General features: G+C 40.0%; 1 protein-coding gene across 1 annotated transcript in view; it reads right to left on the bottom strand.

Annotated features, from left to right (window-relative positions):
* Positions 1-25,995, bottom strand: part of EXOC4 (exocyst complex component 4) — a 754,752-nt gene that overhangs the window by 403,121 nt on the left and 325,636 nt on the right. The window contains exon 10 of the mRNA XM_043589551.1: positions 11,937-12,033. Coding sequence (XP_043445486.1) covers positions 11,937-12,033 — 97 coding nt within the window. The remainder of the gene's footprint in view (positions 1-11,936; positions 12,034-25,995) is intronic.

The following is a 25,995-nucleotide window of genomic DNA, read 5'->3' as shown; positions in this document are numbered from 1 at the left end:
AGCAGGGTCCAGGCTCTGAGCTGTCAGCACAGAGCCCGATGTAGGGCCTGACTCACGAACCACGAGACCACGACCTGAGCCAAAGTCGGACATCCACTCAACTGAGCCACCCAGGCACCCCTATTATTATTATTTATTTATTAAGTTTTAGTCCCATGTTAGCTGACTGCAGAGGAGACCCAGCTTTCTTTTTGCCTTAAGCATCACTAAGAGTCAACTTATAGTCACATGAACCATTACTGGCACAGGAAAAAAAAAATCAGCAAAATACAAAAAAGAGAAGAGAAATAAAAAGCAAAAAGGAGGAAGGGTGGAGACTCTATAACCACTGCTCTGCAAACAGCCGTCATGTGAATCTCTTTCCTACCCTGTGTCAGAAAACAAAGGTGATGAAACGATGCAGAAGTCTACAATAACTCCTTGGCCTAGCCAACGACAATCATCAGCATTAAACTGCAATATTAAAAAGTAACCCAGATGAGCGAGACTGGAAGAAACCGATCGAGGTGGAGCTCAGAAGCTGCACAGTGGATCAGAAACCCCAGATCTACAGAACGCAGACCTGACAGCCGAGCACATAGTTAGCCACATCTCCAGGAAGGGTCTTGTCTTCCAAGGAAACCTTTCCCATTTTTGCTGAACTCATTAGAAAGTTCTTGTTGTGGGGAGTACAACCCCTTTAACATCCAACCAACTAACTGGTCCTAACCCCGATGTGTGAAGCGACAAAAACCCAAATTACTCTCTCCCTTTTAAGTGACACACATTTACATATTTGAAAACAGGCATCAAACGTTCTGGTTTTCTTCTGGCTTTCACAAAGATTGCCAGTTCTTTCTCACGAGGAACGGCGTGTACTCTCCTCCTAACCAGACAGGCATGCCTGACTTCTCCTAACGTCGTCGCTCAAACGTGCATTGCTATTTGGCTTGGCGCCTTGATCGTTTCTCCACCGCGGTCAGTAACACAAAACTGCCAGTTAGTCGCAATCCGTGTGCAGCCATGTATCACGCAACATGGTTTGGAAACACAAAAGTGGAAGAAAACTACAGTTGAATCTCTGAAAGTTAATTTGAGGATTAAAAACACTTAACGTTTATCACGTAAATTCAAAAGCAGTTTCTCAGCTGTGGGGTTTGAAATCTAAATGTACCACGACAGTGTTTCACAGCCCTTCACAGGTCAGACCGTCTGAAAACATAGCAGTATTTTTCATAATTCTGAGGACAAGGGGAAAAAAAAAAAGGTATGTTTCATAAAAATGCAATAGGGTAGCCACATTTCCTGCCATGCATGAATAATGTATGATCTACAATGTTATTTGCTAGACTGTCTAATCACTAGCATCTTTCAAAATGTCTATATAAGCTTTAGCTCATTAAGAACAAACATGTATCCGTATAAAAATATCACATACCTGTGAACACTCAGAATAATATTCTGCCAAATACCAACACACACATCAAACTGACACGGGTACCCTACTTTTGTGCGTTTCTCAAAGATAAAAACATTGGGAAATGAAAGACTAAAGAATTATTTCAGCTTGTGACATTCACGCTTACTCCAAATAATCAAGCTTAGCTCCCTCTTTCAAAAGAAACCACACATAACACACACACACACACACACACACACACTCACTCACTCACTCACACACACTACATATATAATCAAAAAAATGATCTAGGGACTATGGCACACTTTTTACATAAAAGTGGGAAGAAAAAAAACTAGCAGAAACAGAAGAGGCTAAATAAAAAAGCTTTTAAAGCAAGGCTTCTCCTATAAGAAACGGTTTTATAATCTTGGAAGGAGCTTCTACAATTCAGGAAAGAATGATAAGGCAAAAGCACTTCGTACGACCATAAGCTTTTGACGTAGTAATAAGAGAAAAAAGAGTGAAAGGACAAAGTATCTAGGTTGAGTAGTATGTTAGGATCAATGTTTAAAAAAAAAAGGAAATTTCTAAGTTCACCTTTATATTTGTGTATTTCCTGTAACAGACACTTTCTTATTACAACAGAGGCAACACACACACACACACACAAACCCCACTATTCTACCACTTCTAGGTATGAAAGATTGATCTATTTCAGTATCACCACTAAAGAAAAATATAATTTTCCTTTATATTTTTATTGTTAACTGACGAAAAAAACATTCAAATCAACAGACAGCTGCTAAGCACCCTTACAGGCGACACATTAATTCTCCCAACAAATATTTATTGTGCACCCCGTTCATGTAAAAGGTGCATTTGAACCACTTTCCTTCCTGAATGGTGGAAGTAATGTTAGGAAAGGAGGTGAGGAAAACAAAGACCACAAAAAGCAGAAATCGAGGCTGTTACAGGAATGCGGATTTGGAGTTCGGTAGACCTAAAATGGTCTAAAATGGCCTAAAATGAATGAACCAGATTCAGTCAGTAATCAGCAAGAGTTAGTGCCAAAAAGTTGAAAAGATCCTCCGTGCTAGGCCAGGTTTAAACTAATATATGTAAGATTCGTAAGTAGTTTATGATCACCCAGAATTATTTTCTATTAAAAGAAAGATTAATTTGTTGGCAAAATTTGTTACAAAAATCCCACAGGCCCTCTACAAAGCAGCCCACCAAAGCATACTACCCCTTTACGAGGAAACAGCCTCGAGTCCGGCCACAACTATTCTTTAAAAACTCCCAGATATCTGGAATGTCACACGGAATAAAGCCTTAATAACATGTTGATAAGCTGATGGCATACTAACAATGGCTCAATATCTTTGGATAATATCATCGAAGTGGGCTACATACAAAAGACTTATTTTCCGTCTCAGGAGACACAACTGTCAGCAGGGACAGAGATTTTCGCCATACCAAACAGAGTCGTGCTGATGACTTCACTCCTGAAAACAAGCCTTCCTGAGTGCCCCAAATCCAGTAAGACGAGGTGTTAGAAGAGCATTCGCTGACAGTCACTGTGTGGGGCTTTCTCTAAACCTTCAGAACTTCTGGAAGTTTCAGATCTAGTCCCAAAAGCTTCTAAAAAATCCAACATGGTGCCTTCTTTGTTGTTTAGACACAAGAGAGAAGTTTCTCCCTTGACCATCCTGTGTACTTATCTTCCCCCACACGCCCGCCAGCAACACACACCCCTCTTCACGTTCATCTGTTCACTGTTCCCCGACCGTCGCGTCTTTTTCCTTTTCACGCACCATCTCCTCTGCCCAGGTCACTCTGCCCCAGATATTCACACAGCTTCCTCCGTCTCTTCATTTTCCACAGTCCAACCAAATGTCATCTTCCCAGAAAGGCCTTCCTACTCCACCCTACCTGAAACAGTGCCCTCACCTCCAGGGGTCACTTTTCAAATTCCTAACTTTGATCTATTGTTCTTCCTAAAACTATCGCTACCTGATACTGTTTCCCATGTGTGTTAGTTTACTGTTTTATTGTCTGACTTTTCCACTGGACTAAATTCCACAAGGGTAGAGACTCATTACTTGCTAGATGGAGAGGAGTTGCACCAAGTAAGCGCTCAATAAATTTTATTAAATGGATGAGCGAATGGATTTTTATTATGCTTAATTATCACAAGGAATTTTTTATGCCTTTGATCTACCAGCATTGTCGACGCGATAAGTACCGTAATTAATAAAACAAAAAAAAAAATACAAAATGCAAGTGTTAATCACAAATGCCATTTACTTTGGGATATCATGTTGAGAAACCTGACCTGCTGCATTAATGGCATCATCAATTTCGGTGCCTTTCACTGTCCGAGCTTTGATTTCAACCACTTCCTGACCTCCCGACTTCAAGCCCTGCGTTAACAATCACAGGCGTCTCAAAGCAATTTCGCAGCCCTAACTGCCCCAACCCAAGCTGCTGCTAACTGGCGGTTGCTACATCTGACAAGATTAACTTTTCGAAGTTACTGTTCTCTGTAATCGGAGACAAATATGACTAGATATTATGATTACGATTACTTGCTCCTACTGCTGTGTGCCCTCAGAATGGCACACAGCCAACCACAGAAATTCTGACCACCACCAAAGCTCAAGCTGCCAAGAAGTTTCATCCCCCTAACTAATCTAAATGTCAACCTGCTCCTTACTGACCAATGAATATTTCATCTTTTGTTCTACCCAGAGAGCCTTTAATTGCTGTCTGGTTTTAATGAAGTGTGGCTGATAATAAATAGTGAAAAATGCTCACGGCCCGGATATTCAATATTCGAGCTGTGTTCAACAGAGGAAGCATCGGTGACATTTCTGCAACTCAAATACCATCATCATCCACTCTGTCTCCAGCCTCTTACCTCTGCCAAGTCACCCCAACTGCAAACATCTGTTCTTCAACTGTCTCATAAGAAACATACTTCATATACGCAAAGTGGTCATTACCCTAAAGAGCCAAATGCCTTTCAAAAGCTAGTTGAAGCAAATAAGCAAAAAGAAACACATTGTCATTTGGATTTTTAAGTTTTAAAATGTCAGGCCTTTGGAGTCCTTAAATATTATAAAAGCATGTCCTAGTCCCAAAAGCACAAACTTTTGAAAGGTAGAAAGCAAAATCCAGACCAATCAACTCCTTTATTTTATAGACACGGAAAACTAAGACACACAGGAATTTGGCCAACATAAAAAATTAAAAAGTGGTCACTCCTACCCACCCCCAGCCCACATTCAGTGATCTGTCCTCTCCATTGGGCGATACAGAAAACTCCTTTCCATCGAAACAATGGCTCCAGTGCTGAAAGAATGATTAAATACATCATTTAATAAATTAATTTCCTGAGTTTGTTCTCATTGCAAAATGTAGTGTACATTTTCCACAACAGAGAATTAAAGTTAAATGAGGCCATAAGAGTGGGACCATAATCCAGTAGGGCTGGAGTCCTTATAAGAAGAGGAAGAGGTCACATCAGGGTACAATGAGAAGGCTTCCTTGGACTCAGGTGTCCTTATTCCTGCCCTGTCCTAGCTCTAAAGTCCGAGAACTTTTCTTTTTCTTTTTTTTTTTCAACGTTTATTTATTTTTGGGACAGAGAGAGACAGAGCATGAACGGGGGAGGGGCAGAGAGAGAGGGAGACACAGAATCGGAAACAGGCTCCAGGCTCTGAGCCATCAGCCCAGAGCCTGACGCAGGGCTCGAACTCACGGACCGCGAGACCGTGACCTGGATGAAGTCGGACGCTTAACCGACTGTGCCACGCAGGCGCCCCAGAACTTTTCTTTCTCAAGCAGTGATGAGCTACATTAAATCCCGCTACTTCTCTTCAATGAGTCCACCTTTGAAAGCGAAAACCTCTAGTAGTGAGAAGGTTGAGTGCAACAGACTCAAATATATAACTTTGTCTTTTTTTTTAAGTTTACTTATTTATTTCGAGAGAGAGAGTGAGCAAAGAGTGAGTAGGGGAGGGGCAGGGAGAGGGAGAGGGAGAGAGGGAGGGATGGAGAGGGGGAGAGAGAGGGAGAGGGAGGGAGGGAGAGGGAGAGAGGGAGAGAGAGAGGGGCAGGGAGGGAGGGAGGGAGGGAGGGAGGGAGAGAGAGAGAGAGAGAGAGAGAGAGAGAGAGAGAGAGAAATTCCAGGCAGGCTCCACACTGTGGAACTCATGAACCAGGAGATCACGACCTGACCAAAGTCAGATGCTTAACAGAGTGAGCCACCCACGCATCCTGGTAACTTCATTTCCATTAGCAACACTTCCCACCAATTTGCCTCAATGGCCCAGAATGTATGCAATAACAAATGCACGCAATAAATAAATAAATGAGAGACTAATAAAGCTTGAGGTGTTTTTTTTTTAATGTTGACTTATTTTTGAGAGAAAAGAGACAGAGAGAGACAGAGAGAGACAGAGAGAGAGAGAGAGAGAGAGGAGGGGCAGAGGGAGGGGCAGAGAGAGGGAGACCCAGAATCTAAAGCAGGCTCCAGGCTCTGAGCTGTCAGCACAGAGCCCTATAAGGGGCTAGAACTTACAAACTGTGAGATCATGACCTGAGCTGATGTCAGACGCTTAACTGACTGAGCCACCCAGGCGCCCCATCTAATTAAGTTAGATGCTACAAGCATTTAGAGTTTTAAAGGAATAATTTTTGTTGTCACTCATTTTTTGCTATATGAAGGAAGCATACTAGCAATCAAAGGAATGATATGTTCTCTGGGAGCTTTTAGAGAATAAAGAATAGTGATAAATGAAAAAACAAAGGGAGAAATAATTTCTCCCTCCTTCCCTGCAAAATCTCACAAATTTTAGGTAATTTCAAATTTCCAGAAATGCCTACATTATATATTAATTATAACTAAAAAGTCTTACCTTGTCAAACTGTGATTGATACCTCAATAAAATGCACTTTGTTGACAAAGTTTTTTATATTCAGCTCACAGTTAATAATTACCATGATGTAACTAGTCAGAAATAATTTTTGTACAAAAAATCCAAATGCATGTCAGATCTAGACAAAAGGAAGTACGTCACTCAGATTTCACCAATAACATATTTTCTTCCTGTTTCCCCAATTCAAAGCCTAGAAAATAAAATCCATTTACTAGAGCGAATACATCCATTCCTCATGACTATTTCCAGAGAAAACTAAAAACAGCAAATATGTCAGTGGGGAAGGGAGGGTGGGGGAAGGTATTCATCCTATCATATTCAGGGTCTCTATTTTGGTGAAATTATGTCAGAATCTACCTAAGTATAAGAACCTCTTCATTTCAGTATGTTTTGTTCAGTGAGACCCAGAGGTAGCAAACTTGATGAGATGAATCCTTGCATCAGAAACTTCCATTAAGGGTTTAGTTGCACACAGTGCCTTGCCAGGCTACGGGTAAAGCAAGCAAGATAATACTAGATACCTCATCTTTCTAAAACTTCATTCTCTGTGGCAATTTTCTGATTTCTTAACCGGAATGAGAAAATAGTAAGGAAAATCATTAAATACGCAAGTCAAGGAGGCAGCAGAGTAAACGCAGAGCGAACAAACTGGAAGTCGGCGTATTTGTCTCCAACACCCTACGACATTTCCTAGTGAAGAAATGGCAGTGCTTAGGAGAAAAGTGCAAAAATACACTAGCAAGGTTGCCAGATCCGGGACCTTGTACAGTGATGTTATGGGAGGACAGGAAAAATGACTGCTAAGAATACAGAAAACAATGCATAATGGGAATAAGCATAATGGGAATCCACTGTGCGGTGTTCTGGAATAGGGTGGTTCAGAGTTCTCAATGAAGAAAACTTCTGTGCTACAGAGAATACATTGGCAATTAAAATTATGAAAAGAATATTTTTTTAATGTTTATTTCTGAGAGAGAGAGAGAGCGAGCAGGGGAGGGGCAGAGAGAGGGAGACACAGAATCCGAAGCAGGCTCCAGGCTCTGACCTGTCAACACAGAGCCTGATGCAGGGCTCAAACTCATGAACTGTGAGATCATGACCTGAGCTGAAGGCAGACACTTAACCGACTGAGCCACCCAGGCGCCCCATGCAAAGAACATTTTTAATAAATGAAGGGTAGACTAGCCACATACAAAGTTCAGGAAGACAGAATACGAGTATTGCTAGACACAGGGGGAAAGTAGCAAAGGAAAAGGAAAGCCCTACACACTTGAAATGGTTTCTGGCTTCCAAAGAACACTATCTCCGTTCGCGGAAGGAGAGAGTGTAAGTAAGAAAACAATGGCAGTGTTGAGATGGGTGATAAAGGCCAACTTGTGATAAGTTCCTTCTGAACTCACTTTCTGAATAGGATGCCAGTTATAAGTAAAGATTATTATGATCCATTAGGAGAAGAGTTTGGGGAATGAGGATGGGAAAAGAACAAGTCACTGCAAGGGAGAGGCACACAAGGGAGTCGAGGCGGTGCAGTACTGGGTGGAAGGGATGTGACTGCTCACTGCTGCCCAACTGGCTTCAGGAAAGGCTGTGCCCATTTGCACACCGGGTGTAAGAGATCATCTCCGTCCGCGCCAATAATTGGCCTTTTTGGGCTTCAGGAAAGGCTGTGCCCATTTGCACACCGCGTGTAAGAGATCATCTCCGTCCGCGCCAATAATTGGCCTTTTTGGGCTTCTCCGTTTTTGCCACCAAGGCAGCTACTGAGTGAGTACCTTTCAGGCAAGAATTTCATGTTATTTTTTGTGTGTCCCTGGGACCTGGCATAGAATCAGAGTCCAATAAATAATCAGTGAGTAAAAACCGAACAGAAGGAACCTGGATCTGCACCTAATTTGTTGAGGCTTTCACTTTAAATTTCTTATCCTGTGTTTTTCTCCCCTCTTTCCATTCTTCCAGGCTACCTCTCCCATAGTTTATCTTGTCTTGTAAATAAGAATGTGCAAAATCACATTCACTTTGAGCTTGCACGGAAACACAACAAGGGGCATTCTAGAGGATGGAAAATATATGTATACGTATTTTGTTCAAATAATCCCATAGAAATAAGAGTGACTATTTCTAAAGAATCCTCACCTAACTTACAGAAGGGAAAACATGTATCATAAGTGCTCAATACACATTTGTTGAGCATGAATGACTGAGCGGCCAGAGGAGAAATGAAAAATTTGAACACTAAGTAAAAATGAAAATGCACTCGTATGATAAGGTGCACTTTCCTCTCATTACCAAAACTAAACTTCCAAACTTTAGAAGAAATAATAAATCTAATAACTGCCAAATCTGTAAGTGTAGAAACTAAAACAAACAAACAAACAAACAAAAAACAAAACTGTAAGATCTTAATGATCTGAAGTCCCTTAAGCCCATTATGAAGTTTCAGCTGAGACTCTATATGGGTTTGAGAAGCAAGGTTTCCATTTGAGCCAAAGGCTAATTCAAAATCCATAATGATCACCTGCTTAGAAAGGAATTCACTCACCTTGCAGACCACATAAGATTCTTGTGGCTTCCATTAAGAGTTACACAGAGAATGACTATAAACCATGGCATGCAACAAACATTTCTCCAATTCTAATCAATAATACAATACTGAATAAAAATAGAGACCAATCAAGTGTGTAAAACCAGTACGAGCGCTACCAAGCCTTAAAACCTCTCTTGTAAAGCAGGATTAAATGCTAAAAAATAATAGTCAAGAACTGTAATACATTAAACTCTATGAGTATTTTTGCAAAAATGCAATTTATTAAGTGTGAAATAAGGATAACCTTTTTCCCCCATTCTAACTTCACCTTAACAAAGGGAAAGAAAAAAAAAAAAAACAACCTTAGGGAAAAAAAATCTCTTGAAAAGTGGTTATTGACAATATAGCTAAAAAACTTCCAAAGATCTTCCTCTATGCTTTGGAACAAATATAAGCATAAGGATTTCATCTATCCATGCAATGGCATACCTTACCAGTAAATTATGGCGCTAAATCTAGGTTAGAAGATGCCTATAATGATTAAGGTATTTCCCATTTTCCTAACAATTAGCAGCTCTAAGTAGAAATCAATTTAATTGAAGAAGAAAATGAGTATTAAACTAAGTACCAAAGTCAGGTGAAATAAATATGAGCACTGTCACTTAATCCAGAAATTCTATATGTTCCAATTCATACGTTTATATATAGAAAATCAACTAGATTTATAGAGGAATAGTCTTAATTCTCTTAATTCCGTGATTCTTAAATTACACGATTTACTTGTTGTGAATGTTTGCTGAAACAGGTTTTTTGAAAGATTAACAATGCTTCTTTAAAAATCTCAGGGGCGCCTGGGTGGCGCAGTCGGTTAAGTGTCCGACTTCAGCCAGGTCACGATCTCGCGGTACGTGAGTTCGAGCCCCGCGTCAGGCTCTGGGCTGATGGCTCAGAGCCTGGAGCCTGTTTCCGATTCTGTGTCTCCCTCTCTCTCTGCCCCTCCCCCGTTCATGCTCTGTCTCTCTCTGACCCAAAAATAAATTAAAAAACGTTGAAAAAAAATTAAAAAAAAAAATCTCTTCTTTGGGGTGCCTGGGTGGCTCAGTCAGTTAAGGGTGCAACCCTTGGTGTCATCTCAGGTCTTATCTCAGGGTTGTGAGTCCGAGCTCCGAATCGGACTTCACACTGGGCATGAAGCCTACTTAAAAAAAAAAAAATCGGGGTGCCTGGGTGGCTCAGTCAGCTGAGCATCCGTCCGACTTCGGCTCGGGTCATGATCTCATGGTTCATGGGTTCAAGCCCTGTGTCGGGCTCTGTGCTGACACCTCAGAGCCTGGATCCGGCTTCGGATTCTATATCTCCCTCTCTCTCTACCCCTCCCCCACTCCCACTCTCTCTCTATCAAAAAATGAATAAATGTTAAAAAAGACTTCTTTGTTACTGCATGGAAGGATGTCTTTATTGTTTAATTTACATATTTGTGTTTCTGGATTTAAAACTAATTTTGAGTAAAGTATTTCAGCATAATTTTTAAAACTCATTGCTTAAATAAGAGATCTGAATTGAACTCGTTCCAATGATTGCAATTTAGTAAGTCTTGGTTAATGAAAAGGTAGGATAATGCCAGTAGTAAACTGCTCATGTTTTAGAAAAGTACATTCAATATTCTATCTGGACAATTTAGTAGCATCTGCTTACCTGTTATTTCAAATGCCTCAAATATTATATTAGTTACATAAGAAAGTTAATGGGATGATCTGAGGACCTAACCTCTAACGAACCCAAGAGTTTCTGGTCCATTATATGAACAAAGCAAAAATAAATACTGGCTCATCACAGAGAAAACACACACTTAATATTACATCAGATATCTGTGTCCAAAGAGTACCCTTTTTTAAAAAAAATTTTATTTTGAGAGAGAGAGAGAGAGGACCTGCATGAGGGGTTGGGAGGGGCAGACAGAGAAGGAGAGAGAGAGAATCCCAAGCAGGCTCTGTGCTGTCAGTGCAGAGCCCCACATGGGGCTCGATCCTACGAACTGTGAGATCATGACCTGAGTCGAAATCAATAGTCGGACACTTAACCTACTGAGCCGCTTAGGTGCCCCAAAGAGTACCCTTTTTTATTGAAGTCAACAATGCCTACCATTTAATTCACCATCTTAATCTTTTTTAGGTATACAGTATAGTAGTGTTAACTCTATGCACATTGTTATCCAACACTTCTCTAGACATTTTTCATTGTGCAAAACCAAAATTTTAGAGCTGCTGAATAATAACCCCCTTTTCCCTTCTTCCAAAAAAGTTTCTTTTTAAAGGCATTTAGGGCTTTGAAGTTTTTTAAATGGAAGTATCACAGATTTTTATTTTCTTATAATCACAGTACCACAATAAACTGAGCAACAGACTTTATTCCGGTTAGCATCAAGCTGTCCTTTAACATATAAAACCATATATGCGACTGCTATAATGCCTTTCGGTTTTGATAAGTCATATTTGTTCAAAGATTTGCCAATCCTCAAAGGATATCTGAATCATTAATGTAAATTAGGGAGACAGATCATGGGTCTGCCATGTTTTCCTGTAAAGGGCCAATGTGTCAATATTCTAGGCTTCGTAGGCCATATGGCTTCTCTTGCAAATATTCAACTCTGCAACACCATAGCACAAGGCAGCTATGGACAATACATGAATAGATGAGCATGACTGTGTCAATAAAATTTTAGTGAAAAAAAAAAAAAAACAGGTGGCAGACTAGATTTCTCCTGTGGACCATAAGTTGCCCCTCCCTGAAATAAACACAGAAGGGAAGGGAGGGACAATGACAGAGAGGGAGAGGGGCAGGGACAGGAAATAAAGAAAATTTTTAAAAAGTATTCATGGAGTATTATTCCTGAGAACAAATAGGTACTAAGATGAGTTGACATTATTTGTTTTATTGACAAACTTTGATAGTAAAGCCCTAGGAGATGCAACACTCTTTTTTTTTCTTTAGGACTTGTTTCAATGCTGACTGACCTACTGGCATTCAGTGCGTCGGCATAAATAATGAAAATATTGATTTTTCAGTAAGTACATAGGATTTGACTTACCTTAATAATGGATGGAATATGACAGTAATATTTCTGGCTCCAGGTTTGCAGACAAATTTTGTTCCTCCACCTTCGATTAGGTTGTCATCAGGACCCCCTTGCAGGAAAAGGAAGAGAGATTGAGCTTACTAGAACATTCCCCAAAAAGAAACCCGGGCTATCTAGATGAATGTTATACCGTCATAAGAAGGACTGTCTTTGCAAACAGTTGCCTTCAGGTCTACAAAATTATTTGGAATGACTGGATCCAGTCTTTTTGATGACGTAAACCGCAGGGGAGCACTTTCACTCTGGAGTGAAAACGTGGAAGCACAATAAAAATAAATTGTGTATTTAAAGAAAGAGGGTAAGGCATGACCCAGTTAAACATGAAAATTAGGATCTGCTCTCAGCAGTGTCCATCTTGGACAGTGCAGCACAGGAAACTTTCCCAAAGAGGAAGTACCATCCAAGTTGTCCGGGGCAGAAAAGGTTGGAGCAGAGACCCATACAGACCTAACTGACCACACTTCACCAAATCTCAGACCCCATTCATTGTAAGACACATTATCGAGTAACACTAAATTTAAGACAATCCTGTTAATGGGGGCACTGGGTGGCTCAGTCAGTTAAGCGTCTGACTTCGGCTCAGGTTATGATCTCACGGTGCGTGGGTTCGAACCCCGCGTCGGGTTCTGTGCTGACAGCTCAGAGCCTGGAGCCTGCTTCGGATTCTGTGTCTCCCTCTCTTTCTGCCCCTCCCCCACTCACACTCTGTTTCTGTCTCTCGAAAATGAATAAACGTTAAAAAAAATTTTTTTTAAATCCTGCTACTGAAACTATATAATGCATCCTTATCTTTTTCTCATTGAAAAGCTTCTTATAGTTTAAATATATACAAGTATGTTATATAATTTATAAATATTTATTTAGGGTTTTTTAAGACTTTAAGGTTTTTAAAATAAATAGGTGTTTACCATAGATCTCTCATACACATTTAACATGGGAGAGTGAGAAAAATGAATTATGTTCTTAAAATTATGTAATTTTCAGAATCCAGCTTTTCTTAATGACTCAGAGTTGTCAATATCCTTGTTTTCTAAACGGTGTCACTAAGTGGGTTTCTTACAGGAATTCATCCAGTATTTTATTCCAGCTGCTGATACCGATCCTGCAAGGTCTAACATTGGTATGCACTTGATTCTATCAGAAGGTTTAAAGAGAAGGTGTTCCAATACTGGCCAAGACTTGTGCTCTTTTCTCAAAAGGCCCCTAAGAGGTTCACTAATTGAATCAGTGAAGGCTCATGGTATGAGGAATATCCACTCAGCTCACAAACACTGAGGCAAAAACAACTCATTTTGACCGTCTTCTGGTCCATAGGCATTAATAACATGCCATAGACTTAATACAACATCCTGATTTCAGAAGGTTAAAATGCGCTAAAGTGTGCATCTTCGGGTGTTGGGAGAGGTGCTCCCCCTCCCTCCCACACCACTCACATTACCTTCCATTAGAATGAAAATTAACGTAATCCCTGGCCTCTGTCTTTTATGCACTCCAGGGGAAGTGAAGTGACTCCCTTGGTAAAACTGAGAAGAAAAAGCTGAGTACGCATGTCTCAGCAACCTCCTTATTCCACTTTAGAAACCAGAATGCCTGTAGATGGTGTTGTCTTGTCAAGTTTAACCAGAAAGGTCTTGCCTTGTCAGAGAGGGATGGAGTGGTCCAGTCCCTTCTGTAAGTGGGTGAGTAAATTTGTCTAATTTTGATTTTCAGTTAGCAAACTCCTTTGGCTCTCAAAGAAGGCTGCATCTTTCAGTCTGGCTTGTACCAATAAAAGTTGGTATTTCAGCTTCCATCTGCCTGACTTATGTTATTTCCTAATAGTTTCAGAACTCTGACAGTAAAGATAGATGCTATTTCATGGTCTTCCTCAAAATCCTAACAACCTACACTTACATTATTTCATTTCTTTTTTTGAAATTACATTTTCCTTCTAATTATAGTTCTTTGCATGATACCAAACACAACTAAATCTCATTTGATTTATTATCTATCTTAACGGTCTCTGAGGTATCTTGGAGATTGACTGATAAAAACGTGTGAAGCCTCAGAAATCCATACCCTGGATCATCAAGACTTCCCAGAGGCATCAGAGTCTAGACATATCCCATTTGGATCAGTTGTCTCTACCAACTAATCAGAGCAAGACTTTTCTTAAGAAAAACAGAAAATATAATAGTATGTACAGCTCTTGGTTGAAAGTCGTAAGCTATTTTTCTCATGGAAAAAATCCATGTTGTATTTACTAGATTTGCACCAGAGATATTAGTGTTCTGCTAAGTCAGTGGTTTTGCATAAGGAGAGCATCAGGGCTACCACAAACATGACTCTTTTAACAAAATCCTTCTCTCCAGGACACACGGTATGGTCACAAACAGAATAAATATATCTTCTTTATCAATACCTCTCTAAGATCATAAAATGAAGCGAGCACTGAATTACCAAAGAAACGTGTATGTGTAGAAAAAAAAAAAAACAGGTTATATTCTGCACTCCAGGAGCAAGAATCAATAACTTCCTATGAAATAAATCTACATAACAATATAATACCTTCATTTACTGAATATGAACATTTCTCTTAAGAACAAATGTGAGTTAAGACTACATGATTTCCAATGATTTCTAAAAAAGTCTCAGGTTCAATGATTTTAGGTCCTCGATAATTATATATAGACCTGATTAACTTAGCTCCAGTCAAACTAGTATGTTCATGCCTACCAAATGCACCGAATACACACACACCTCCGTGCCCTGGTCCACAACGGGCTTCCATTTCCAGGGCCCTGTCTCCTCCCACCATTCCTTCAGGCACCACATCTAGCCTTAAACTTGTCAAATGGGGGGGCACCTGGGTGGCTCAGTCGGTTAAGCCTCTGGCTGTTGGTTTCGGCTCAGGTCATAACCTCGTGGTTTCGTAAGTTCAAGCCCCACATGGGGCTCTGTGCTGACAGTGCAGTGTCTGCTTGGAATTCTCTCTCTCCCTCTCTATATGCCCCTCCCCCACTCATGCTGTCTCTGTCTCTCTCAAAAATAAATCAACTTTGACAAATTTTAAAAATAAAGGTTTAAACTGTCAAATGGCCTTCTCCCAGGGTCCACAATTCCCTTAACAGTGACTTCATATGTGATAACCTATATAACCTTAACTTAGGTCACTCTACTTCCATTTCTTTTCTAATACTTATGTAACATTTTTGAACCCGGGATGGAACTTCCTGGAAAATGGTTATAAAAGCATACATTTGCTGAATGAAGGAAGAAACACCTAACTTAGATGTTACTGGAATTATATGAGAAAGTATACGTGCAAGTCCTTTGTAAACTGTCAAAAACCTAACAAACGTAAGCAATTCTCTCTGTATCCCCAGAGCCTTATGGGTAATAGGTGTGTTTAATCACCATTTGTGGATGACAATCATATGAGAAACGTGGATAACAAAAGATCCAATACCAAAAATAAGGCCCAAGGGCCACGAGAAATGTCAGTGACAGGGAGATTAGGCTGTGAAATGGCCAGGTTCTGGCTGGAACCTAAGTAATTGTTGCATTTGTTCCCTGTTAGCTCTAGAAAGGTGATTACTGCTTTCCAGAATAGGGTGAAACTAAATAAAAAGTAGAGCCTGGGAAGAAATACCTCAACCTCCAACCAAAATTCCACCTATAGGAACCTCATACATGCTTCCAGTCCCGTCGCAAACACCATCTGCCCTCCATCTGATGTGATTTCCTCTTTGCGACAAGTTCAAATCCAGCTTACTATATATTACCAATAAACAGCACCAACCCAATGAAGATATTCTTGTCAAACCATCGTCCTAAAATAAACAGGTAGGAACCAAAAGTAAAGGCCGTGGCCAAAGACCATATGGTCTGAGTCTCTAATCCTCCGAGATTTAGTCTAGCATTGCAATATTCCGGGTGAGAAACACATGCCTCCTCACACGCCTTCCTGTAATCAAGCAATCTGGGAGCTGCTGTCACGAACGTTCTTAAGGAACATGTTCAATCCTGAGAAGAGCACGAAAGGGGCCAGAGCATCTCCTTCCCCTTCATTCATTATGCTTACAGTCTAATCTCAGCTGTCAGAGGCCGGGTGATAGGCACCGGAGGAAATGCGGAATGATGATGGATGGTTAGAGAGAAAGAGAAACTGACAATAGTATCGAGTAGAATACATATTGTGCAGAAAGGGGAGGAAATGCCCCAGTCATATTTCAGTTTCTAACAACGAGGACAATGGTTTGACAGGCTCTTGCAGACAAGTGGCACGAGGCCCCAAGGCCACCCAAAGACTGCTGGGATGGCAGCATCTTAGTGCTCACAATCTGGGCTTTTTAGAATTCGTTGACACAGAAGTGATTAGCTCCTAAGCTTATTTATTCCTTGATTCTTCCCAACTGGAATTTGATGGCATTTATAATGAATATAGTCATGTTAATAAAACAGAAATCGAAAAGCCCAGCCTCAGAAAGAAATGGAAACAAATGTTCTCGCTGCGAGGACTACATGGTATGGTGGGAAAAATCAGTAAGATCGATGTCAGACCCCAGATGTGCTACTTGATATTATAAGTGACAGAATTATTTAAATTTTCTGAGCCTCAGCTTTCCCATTTATAAAATACATACTGAAATAAACTCTTCCAAAGACTTGTGGTGAGAATGTACTCAAGGGGATTCAGTACAGGGTTTGACACCTAGTATATCTCAAATAAATGGTCTCCTTTTCTCGTTAGAATTACCAAACAGTTAAGGGTCTAACTGATCACACACACACACACACACACACACACACACACACAATCACCGAAACATAAACTAAAATACAAAAGGTCCAATTTTTAAAATGTTATTCCTACTACTTTAGGCAGCACTGGAGGAGTCAAGAGCGTTAGCAAGGCCATTAGAACATGTCTGTCTTATTTGGGGGGCATGATTATTGCAGTGCAAGATTAGAAAACTGCTGAGAACACTTAGAGCATGACAGAATAAAATCTGCCTTTCTCTACTTTTAGTTTTTCAATTAAAAAGAGTATTGAGGGGAGCCTGGGTGGCTCAGTTGGTTAAGTGTCTGACTTCGGCTCAGGTCATGATCTCAGTTTGTGAATTCAAGCCCCGTTGTCGGGCTCTGTGCTGACAGCTCAGAGCCCAGAGCCTGCTTCGGATTCTGTGTCTCCTCCTCTCTCTGCCCCTCCCCAACTTGTGCTCTGTCTCTCTATAGCTCTCAGTAAATAAATAAATAAATAAATAAATAAATAAATAAATAAATAAATAAAATTTTTTTTTAAAATACTATTGAGGCACCAGGTGGCTCAGTCGGTTAAAAGTCCAACTTCGGCTCAGGTCACGATCTCACTCATGGTTGATGAGTTTGAGCCCCACATCAGGCTCTGCACTGACAGTGTGGAGCCTGCCTAAAATTCTCTCTCTCCCTCCCTCTGCACCTCCCCAACTCATGTGTGCATGCTGTCTCTTGCTCTCTCAAAATAAATTTTAAAAAATAAAAATAAAATAAAAAGTAAAAAAATAATATTAAATGTATAGATATTATGATTATGATTTGTTTGTGCCAAGTGCTTAGATGGAAACAGTACACAGTCTGATGGTCAACTGTGCTGAGCCATAGAAAGCAGCATGCCTTATCTGACATGTTCAACATGGCCTGGATTTCAACTTGGCCTTTCCACATTGAAAAGAACCACACTGAAGATGAATTTCTTTTTACAGCAAATACTTTGCTTCATAAACACTTTTGAAGGATTATAAAAATGCATTCTGATTGCATCAATAAACAGGGTCTTTAATTGGCTCTAAGAGCCTGCTGAATGGTCTAAGAATTCCCTGAATTCACAGCTGTCACCTTGCCAGAAGCCTTCTCTTAGATTAAGTTCTTTAGCAAGTTCCCATTCTAAAGCACAGATTATCGTTAGGACTCAATGCTGTTGCTGCTGTTACCACCAATGCTGGGAGCTGTGACAGGGACTATCTATGAGTCTGGGGTTTGGTGTAAGATTAAGAAGAAAACAGAAGTACGATATTTATTCTTACACTCAAATAACTTACTATTACGGTCAAGTCAAGCAAATCAAGATTGGTGGTGACATCCCATTGCTCATGGTAAGTTGCTGTTGGACCTGGGAATAAACCCCTTCAAGGAAAGGATCATCTTTTGGACTCAACTCTCACTAAGTCTATAATGATTAACAACAATACAATCTTGTTCATGGATGTATCTCTTGTGCTTAGGATAGTTTCCGGCACACAATAAGTACTTGGTAAGTGTTTGTTGAGTATTTATTATTTACATGAATAAACAAATGAACAAACAAAAAAATGATAATGTCTTTTTAGATCTAGTGAATTCTAAGTGCAAACCACGTAGGAACAAATAGCAAATGTGTTTTGCATAAAGTATGCAAAGTAAGGAATCATGTTTCAGCAAAATGCTAAAAAATTATAATAAATATTATTTATAGAAAACAATCTCCCAAGTAGAAACAAATTAGTTATCCCCACCATTAGAGGAGTAAATGCCTTGTCTATATTTCATTGCTCAATTATATTTTATTCCCGGGTAGCTCTAATTTTGTACCGTGTAGATAAAGAAGACAGGTGTCAAGTATTATGCAGATATGAGGAAGAAGGTCAAGAGGGGGAAAGGGGATTCGTATTTATTAAACATCTACCAGGAAACTGACACTGTGCCGGACCCTTAGCATAAAACATTTCACTTAATCCTAGTAATATCCCTGTAATATTATTACTCAACATAGAGATGAGGAAATGGGAGGCTCTGGGGCAGGGGGTGCAGAGCCTTGCTCAAAATCAAAACCACACATGGCAGGTTCAGTATTTAAACAGTTCCCCCCCCCCCATATACATACGCTACAATGTGCTTAATATCACTTTATGTTCCAAGAAACTCACAGGTTGAATAAATTGACACAGATGAGGAGCACCTGGGTGGCTCAGTTGGTTTAAGCATCTGACTTCGGATCAGGTCATGAGGTTGCAATTTCTGAGTTCAAGCCCCACGTGGGGCTCTGTGCTGACAGCTAAGAGTCTGGAGCCTGCTTCGGATTCTGTGTCGCCCTCTCTCTCTGCCCCTCCCCTGCTCGCACTCGGTCTGTTACTCTCTCTCTTGCTCAAAAATAAACAAATATAAAAAAAATTAAAACAAATGACACAGATGATGGGTGACATAGGAAAACTCTAAAACTGGGAGCAGTAAACCCTGATTTTACAGTGGTTTGACACCTAAAATCCATTTTCCACAGAATAGAGCAGTTGATTATCCAAGTCAATGTACAAAAAGCCTCTCTGATCAAAAATGTAAGCGAAGACTGACAAAAACAACATTCTACAGATAAAACCATCATGTAAGCAATGATTCTGGGGGGGAAGACACTTAATGGTCCAACTGAGGCCAGAAATAACTTTCCTCTCTAATGTAGTCCCAGCAGCAAGACCCAGAACTAACTCTATTTCTCCCCACCTCTCCTGACTAGCCAGCACTGCAAATAATGACCCCTCCAACTCCAAACTACTGGTGAGGGTTCCTTGGAGGTCCAGGAATACGAGGGTAGGAAGACAGGAAAGGGTCTGGCCCTTGATCAGGAGGGAGCTTTGGAGCGTCCGCCTGCATCAATACCCAAAATACAAACAGAAGCCCACTTTTTCTGCTTCCTCTTTTTAAAGGAATCCCAGTGGCTCTCCCTCGCTTTGTCTTTTCCTGTTACATCTGAGGAAGGATTTCTTGATAATCCCTCTATACTGCTGAGGGCCCAGGTGGGCTGAAATAACTGCAATTTATAGCAGCACTCTATTGCTGTGGAATATTCTAGAGCAGAAGTAAGAATGGAGAAGAGACACTAGACTCTGAGAGCTAGAGGTGAGGATTTACCAGCCGAATGGAGCAAAAGAACAAGGGGAAAAGGAGTCAAAGGTTCTCGTAAGAAAGACATTCCAATGATCCACCACAGAGGGGTCAAGGCTTGGTGAGAAATAAATGAGACTTGGAAAGCGCCCCGACTGATGATAAGCAGTGCAAGCTGTCACGTGGGGACTTCTCGCGGATCAGAGTTTTTATGGCTGAAGTCAGAGACAGAGAAGATTTAAAAGGAATGGAGGTTGTAGTCAGGGACATACTTAGAATTATCTCTCTCCTCGCCTTCCCCGTGGTCATCACAGGAAGCCCTGAGTTAGAAACAAGGTGAGGTGGGGCAGTAAGTCTGATGGTCAGTAGTTACAGAATTGGGCAGCAGCAGAGGCTGCGGGCGGGGCAAGACTGAGAAATGAAAGAAATAAAGGAAATTCCAAGGACCTCAGCCCTGAGGAAGAAGGGGAAGTTCCTTTCGGCCCCTCTCTAGCGTCACCCGCAGGTAAAAAGCGTAACGTACGGAAGGAGGATCTAAGTTAGAGACTGCCTAGTGACAGGTTATTGTGAGACAGACAAACAGTCCATGTTCTGAAGTATAAGGAGCAGCGCATGTGTGTGCGCAGTACCTTGTGTCGACTGGAACCTCAATGTGAGCGGACTGCTAGGAAGCAAAAACCTCACCCGAGTCTTGCTTCAGGTGAGACTCTCTCTCCCAGACGTTTGGCGACACAGCATGAAATCGTTATTTTTTGGTCACGTAACAGGGTGAATTTCTCATGGAGAAATTTTTATAAAGCCAGAAATACCATATTCGTTGGTGGTTCAAGAATGCGATACATTCTATTTCCCAAATAACACGTGGATTTATAATTATTTTTCTGGGGTGGTGTCTTGGCTTAAAAAAGAAAATAAGAAAAAAAGCTTTAATCACCTTGCTAACAATGAATTCCACGATGTTTCGGACGGAGGAATGACAAGGAACCAAAAACAACGAAACAACAGATTTTAAGGTTAATGGAGCTCACCCTGAGCCATCGGTAAAACGTGTTCACCCGGTGCTCTTCCGTGAGCGTAAGTCAAAGGCGGCTCCATTAGTAACAGTACAGACTATTTCTCTAATGGAGTCTGAAATGGCATGCTCTATGAAGAGCATAATGTAAGATATGAGCCAATTACCGAAGGATCCACAGTCACTGCATGCATATTTTTAAATGGTTGATCAATAAGGCACAAGGGAACTTTAATTGACCATTTTTGAGAAGCATTCCTATCTTAGTGACATTACCCTGCAACTCACTTTATTTTAAGGCTACATAAGGAGACGGCATTGATTCTTTCTCCTTCCACTCTTTAACTGATTCCCTAGTTTTAATTATCTTGAATCTACTAAATAGGTTTTAGCGGTTAGCCGGGTATATCTAACACAAAGATTTTTGTGTGGGTAAGCTGCAGTCCCCTCCTTTATCATGTGTCTGATTTCTGTCACTTAGCATGTTTTCAAAGTTCATCCATGTTGTAGCATTTATCAGTACTTCATTTAAGTTGGAGTAATATTCCAGTGTGTGTATATACCACAGTTAGTTTATCTAACTCACCAACTGATGAACGTGGATACTTTCACTTGGGACTATTAGGAACAACACTACTAGGAACATCCATATACAAGTTCTGTGTGGACGTATGTTTCCAGTTCTCTTCCATATATACCTAGAATTTGAATTGCCGGGTCATACAGTAACTCTATGTTTAACATTTTGAGGAAATGGCAGACTGTCTTCCAAGCAAGCTACACTCCGATGCTCACTGCTGTCATTTTCTTTAATAGCTATTTAAAAGAAAATCTGTGCATTGGGGCGGGGAGGTGATGAGTAGCCCACAGAGGAAGTGTAAGTATTTTGTTCTCCAGAAGAACCCTTTCCCACCAGCCCCAGATGTCCCCCTGCCTCTTGTAGGGGTGACCCTGTTTTGAAGGATCACTGCAGAAACATTACCAGTGTAACAAGTGGATGGCAGGGCAGAAGTCTTTGGAAATTGGTACAACTGGGAAATTCTCCGTCCGATCTGTACTGTTTCAACTAAATGTCTGTGTTGGTTCACCAACCACGATTAAACCTCACAATAAGGATTCTCTCCTCACTCATGTTTCAGATTGCCAAAGATTTTACCGTTTGCTCAGTAGTTCTCGTTAAAATAAAGCCAAGAGTGATACGAAGGATGACAGAATGCAGTGAATTTCTCTAATCAGATGAGCCCATCTCAGTGCTGACCTAACATGTATGTTCGACCAGTCAGGAGTCTTCCCATGATGGCTTGCCAGCTGAGTAGTGGATTTATGGTGCGGATGAGTATCAAGCTGAACACAGACTGAGCCCATTAATCTTATTTTGTCTGTGAAATGGTCTATGATGGTGCCCAGGCCACTGGAAATGACTGGTGCATAAATACACTAGTTCGTATAGAAGAAATGGTATTGTTAAATGTTGTCATTGTCTCCATGCTCACAGATGTGCTTAAATCTAAGGATGCCCATAGTAAGAAAGAAATTATTTTGAAAGGCCTAATGTGACAGGTAGGAAGTGTAATAACCCTAAATGACTGTAAGAGGTAAGAGAGAGAAAGGTCTCCTTGAATACAAATTTAGAGTCAAACTACAAGTTCCAAAACATGGTAGGGTTTAACTCACTGACAAAGATAATGAGTGCTGGCATCCAAAGAGAAACAGCATTATTTCATGGCTCATTGGAAGCATCTGGATGACTAAGGCACAGGTGGCTTTAAATAACTTTCCCAGAAAACCCATGGTCACTCTTTAGGGTTAATCAGCAACAGTCAACTTTCCAGGCACTCTAGGCGACAACTCTTGGAATATTCCCACAGAATTAAAATCAGCCTTCCAAACCAGCTAAGCATGAGCCGTGACATGATCAACACTCAAAATTACAGCTGGCAGGGGGTTTATTTTTTCCCCCTCTGTTTCTATATAAATAGAGCATAACATAGGATTGTGTCTGCCCTATGTTCAGCAAAAAAATTGATTTAAAAAATTGTGTTTTACAATCTATCCAGACTGTCCATCCCCTGCAGCTCTCAAATGCTATATATATATATATATATATATATATATATATATATATATATATTTTTTTTTTACCTAAACCAAATAAAAAAGTAGTGAATTTTTCCAGTCTTATTTCCTCCACATTTATCTGGCATGCTTATATCTTGCACTTGTCAAAATTTTTATTTTCCATTCCATCAGTCATGATTGTCATAACGTGTGTATACATACATATGGATATATATATATATATATATATATATATATATCTCCATCCCTCCTTCAACGTTAACATTTTACATATTACTTAACTCCATAATTCTGGCTCTAGGCATTTCCTTCCATCCTCAATAAAAATAAACACTATCATGGGGGAACTTAAGATTTGGCAACAAGCATGTTCATCATAGAACAGTAAATTCAACTTTTAAAAAGTCAATTAAAATGCAAAATAACAGGGACTTAGTTACAAACATACACACAAATCTACATATACATAAGTGATACAAACATGTATGTATGAATGTATGTATGTATGTATGTATGTATGTATAACTGGAATATGATACAGCCATTAAAAATATACAGGCTGGAGGGTGCCTGTGTGGCTCAGTCGGTAAGCGTCCGACTTCAGCTCAGGTCATGATCTCACGGTTCATGAGTTTGAGCCCCGCGTCGGGCTCTGTGTTGACAGCTCAGAGCCTGGAGCCTACTTCGGATTCTGTGTCTCTCTCTCAATCTGCCCCATCCCCATTCATGCTCTGTCTCTCTCTGTCTTAAAAAATAAATAAAACATTAAAAAAAAATTTAAAAAATACAGACACTGCAATAAGGCAAGAAAAAGACATAACAGACAGGAGCCATTAGGGCAAAAGTTATTAACTAAAATATCATTGTGAGATAAACCAGTATTAAGTGTTTCATAGCTGCAATACTGAATGTCTGATGATTTGATTCTTTTGTAAACCATCTCTGTTGAATCTTGCTCCTGGATCCTCATTTTCTGGATATATTGTGTATCGTGTATGCGTGCACATATGTGTGGAAAAGTGTGTGTTATATAAGTTCATATTCCTTAGAAATTTGTCTGTAATAATTCTTGAAGGCCTGGTTTAAAGATAGGTTCCATCAGAAAAGATTAGCAATGGCTTCTGCTAGTTAACAAGAGAACTACCAACCTGGAGCCCAAACTCGTGCTTTAAAATTTTCTCACACCACCCAGATGATGTTTATTTTGACAGCAAATGTGGTTTTTTCTGGGGATTTTTCCTGCTTTCAGCCTATGCCAAGGGGACCAATTTTCTTCCAGTCCCTTACAGGAGATGGGAAGATTATGGGGAAAAGGATGGTATTTCTAGATGATCCATGTACTCCACATGGAGTTTGGGGGTAACTTTCTATTAGACTCCCCAGGCTGGGGAGGTTCTGGGCTTTGTTCCTACTCTGTGCCTTGCAAGTTCACTTGGGTTTGGCAAGTACTTTCAAGGTAAAAACTGGCTTGGAAGTACTTTCCCCAAGATCTCTCTGGAGCCTTTTACTGCTTCCAATAATCCTAATTTTCTTGCCAGCTCATCAAAGCGATTTAACACATTGTTTTTTTTATTTTTAAAAAAAAAATTTTTTTTAACGTTTATTTATTTTTGAGACAGAGAGAAACAGAGCATGAACAGGGGAGGGGCAGAGAGAGAGGGAGACACAGAATCTGAAACGGGCTCCAGGCTCTGAGCCGTCAGCACAGAGCCCGACGCGGGGCTCGAACTCACGGACCGCGAGATCGTGACCTGAGCCGAAGTCGGACGCTTAACCGACTGCGCCACCCAGGCGCCCCAATTTAACACATTTTTAAGTTTTCACCCAACACTTGAAGTTTTTTCACGCGACGATCAACGAAGATACCAGTCATACTGCTAGAAAGAAAAGTCTCCACACAACATACTCTTTACAGAACAGTCTACAATTCCCCCTCTGAATTCAACTATTCTGACACAAGTATCTTTGGATTCTATATAGATATCTCTATTCCTGTTTGCTGTTGGTTTTCAGTCAGTTCTCATGGTTAGCCTAAGATAATCATTACAAGTACACAAAAATTAACGGAATAAAAATAATACAGCTTTTGCCTTAAATGTTATCAGTTAACTTGATAGAGTGAAATAAACAATATAGAATAAAATGGAATTTGATATAGATTATAATCAGATGTTAAGAAATGAAGTCCTCCTTCTTTGATATCAAGTAATTTTATGTCACAACAAGAAAGTTGTTTAACCTCCCTGAGGCTTCTTTTTCTTACCAATAAAATAAAGAGAATGAACCAGATAGTGTAGTCTTGAGAAACCATTCCATTTATGAATTTTTATTTCCTAGATCATAAAATTTCCTTTGGAATATATTCTGCCCATTGGTTTTATTTACATTTTCTGATACTGTGTAACAATATGGTAGCACCTTTATCAAGTAGAAATGTATGCCCAATTATTATAATCATTGAGATACCATACGCAATAATCCTAATGGGATTTAAAATGGGAATGAACGGTATTTTTGCTTTGGGATATTAGTTACGCTTCAGGAAAAAATAATTAGTATCATTTTGGTCTGACATTTTTACACCATCTAATTATGATTATATATGCTCTCTTTCTTTCATGGGAAGCATCTTAGATCCTGCCTTGATTATCACAAGAATTCCCCAATGCAGAGAAATAAAATGGGAAAACTCATGGCATGTCTGTGCAATTTTAACCTAAAATGTTTCTTAATTATTCACCCCAAACCAGGTATCAAAAGTGTATACAAATCACTATAATCAATGGTTTTCAAAATAGCAATTCTGACAGAAATGCATTTAATATGAAAACACTATTTAATTGAATTCAATCTGTAATTAGGAACTGAGCATCTTTGTGCCTAGGAGTGGGCTCACAAGGATATAAACCTAACTAATAGACACAATACAGTCCGTGACCTCAAGAAATTCACATTTTGATCGGGGTATAAAAAAGAACACACTAAAAGTTGGAGTCAAAGCTATTATAAAATGTAGCAAAAAAGGATGAAAAATAGCATTCTAACAAG

Source organism: Prionailurus bengalensis, chromosome A2, assembly GCF_016509475.1.
Source record: "Prionailurus bengalensis isolate Pbe53 chromosome A2, Fcat_Pben_1.1_paternal_pri, whole genome shotgun sequence".
NCBI classification, from domain to species: domain Eukaryota; kingdom Metazoa; phylum Chordata; class Mammalia; order Carnivora; family Felidae; genus Prionailurus; species Prionailurus bengalensis.
The sequence above is the reverse complement of the archived record's forward strand: the minus strand, read 5'-3'. Positions and strand labels throughout refer to the sequence as shown.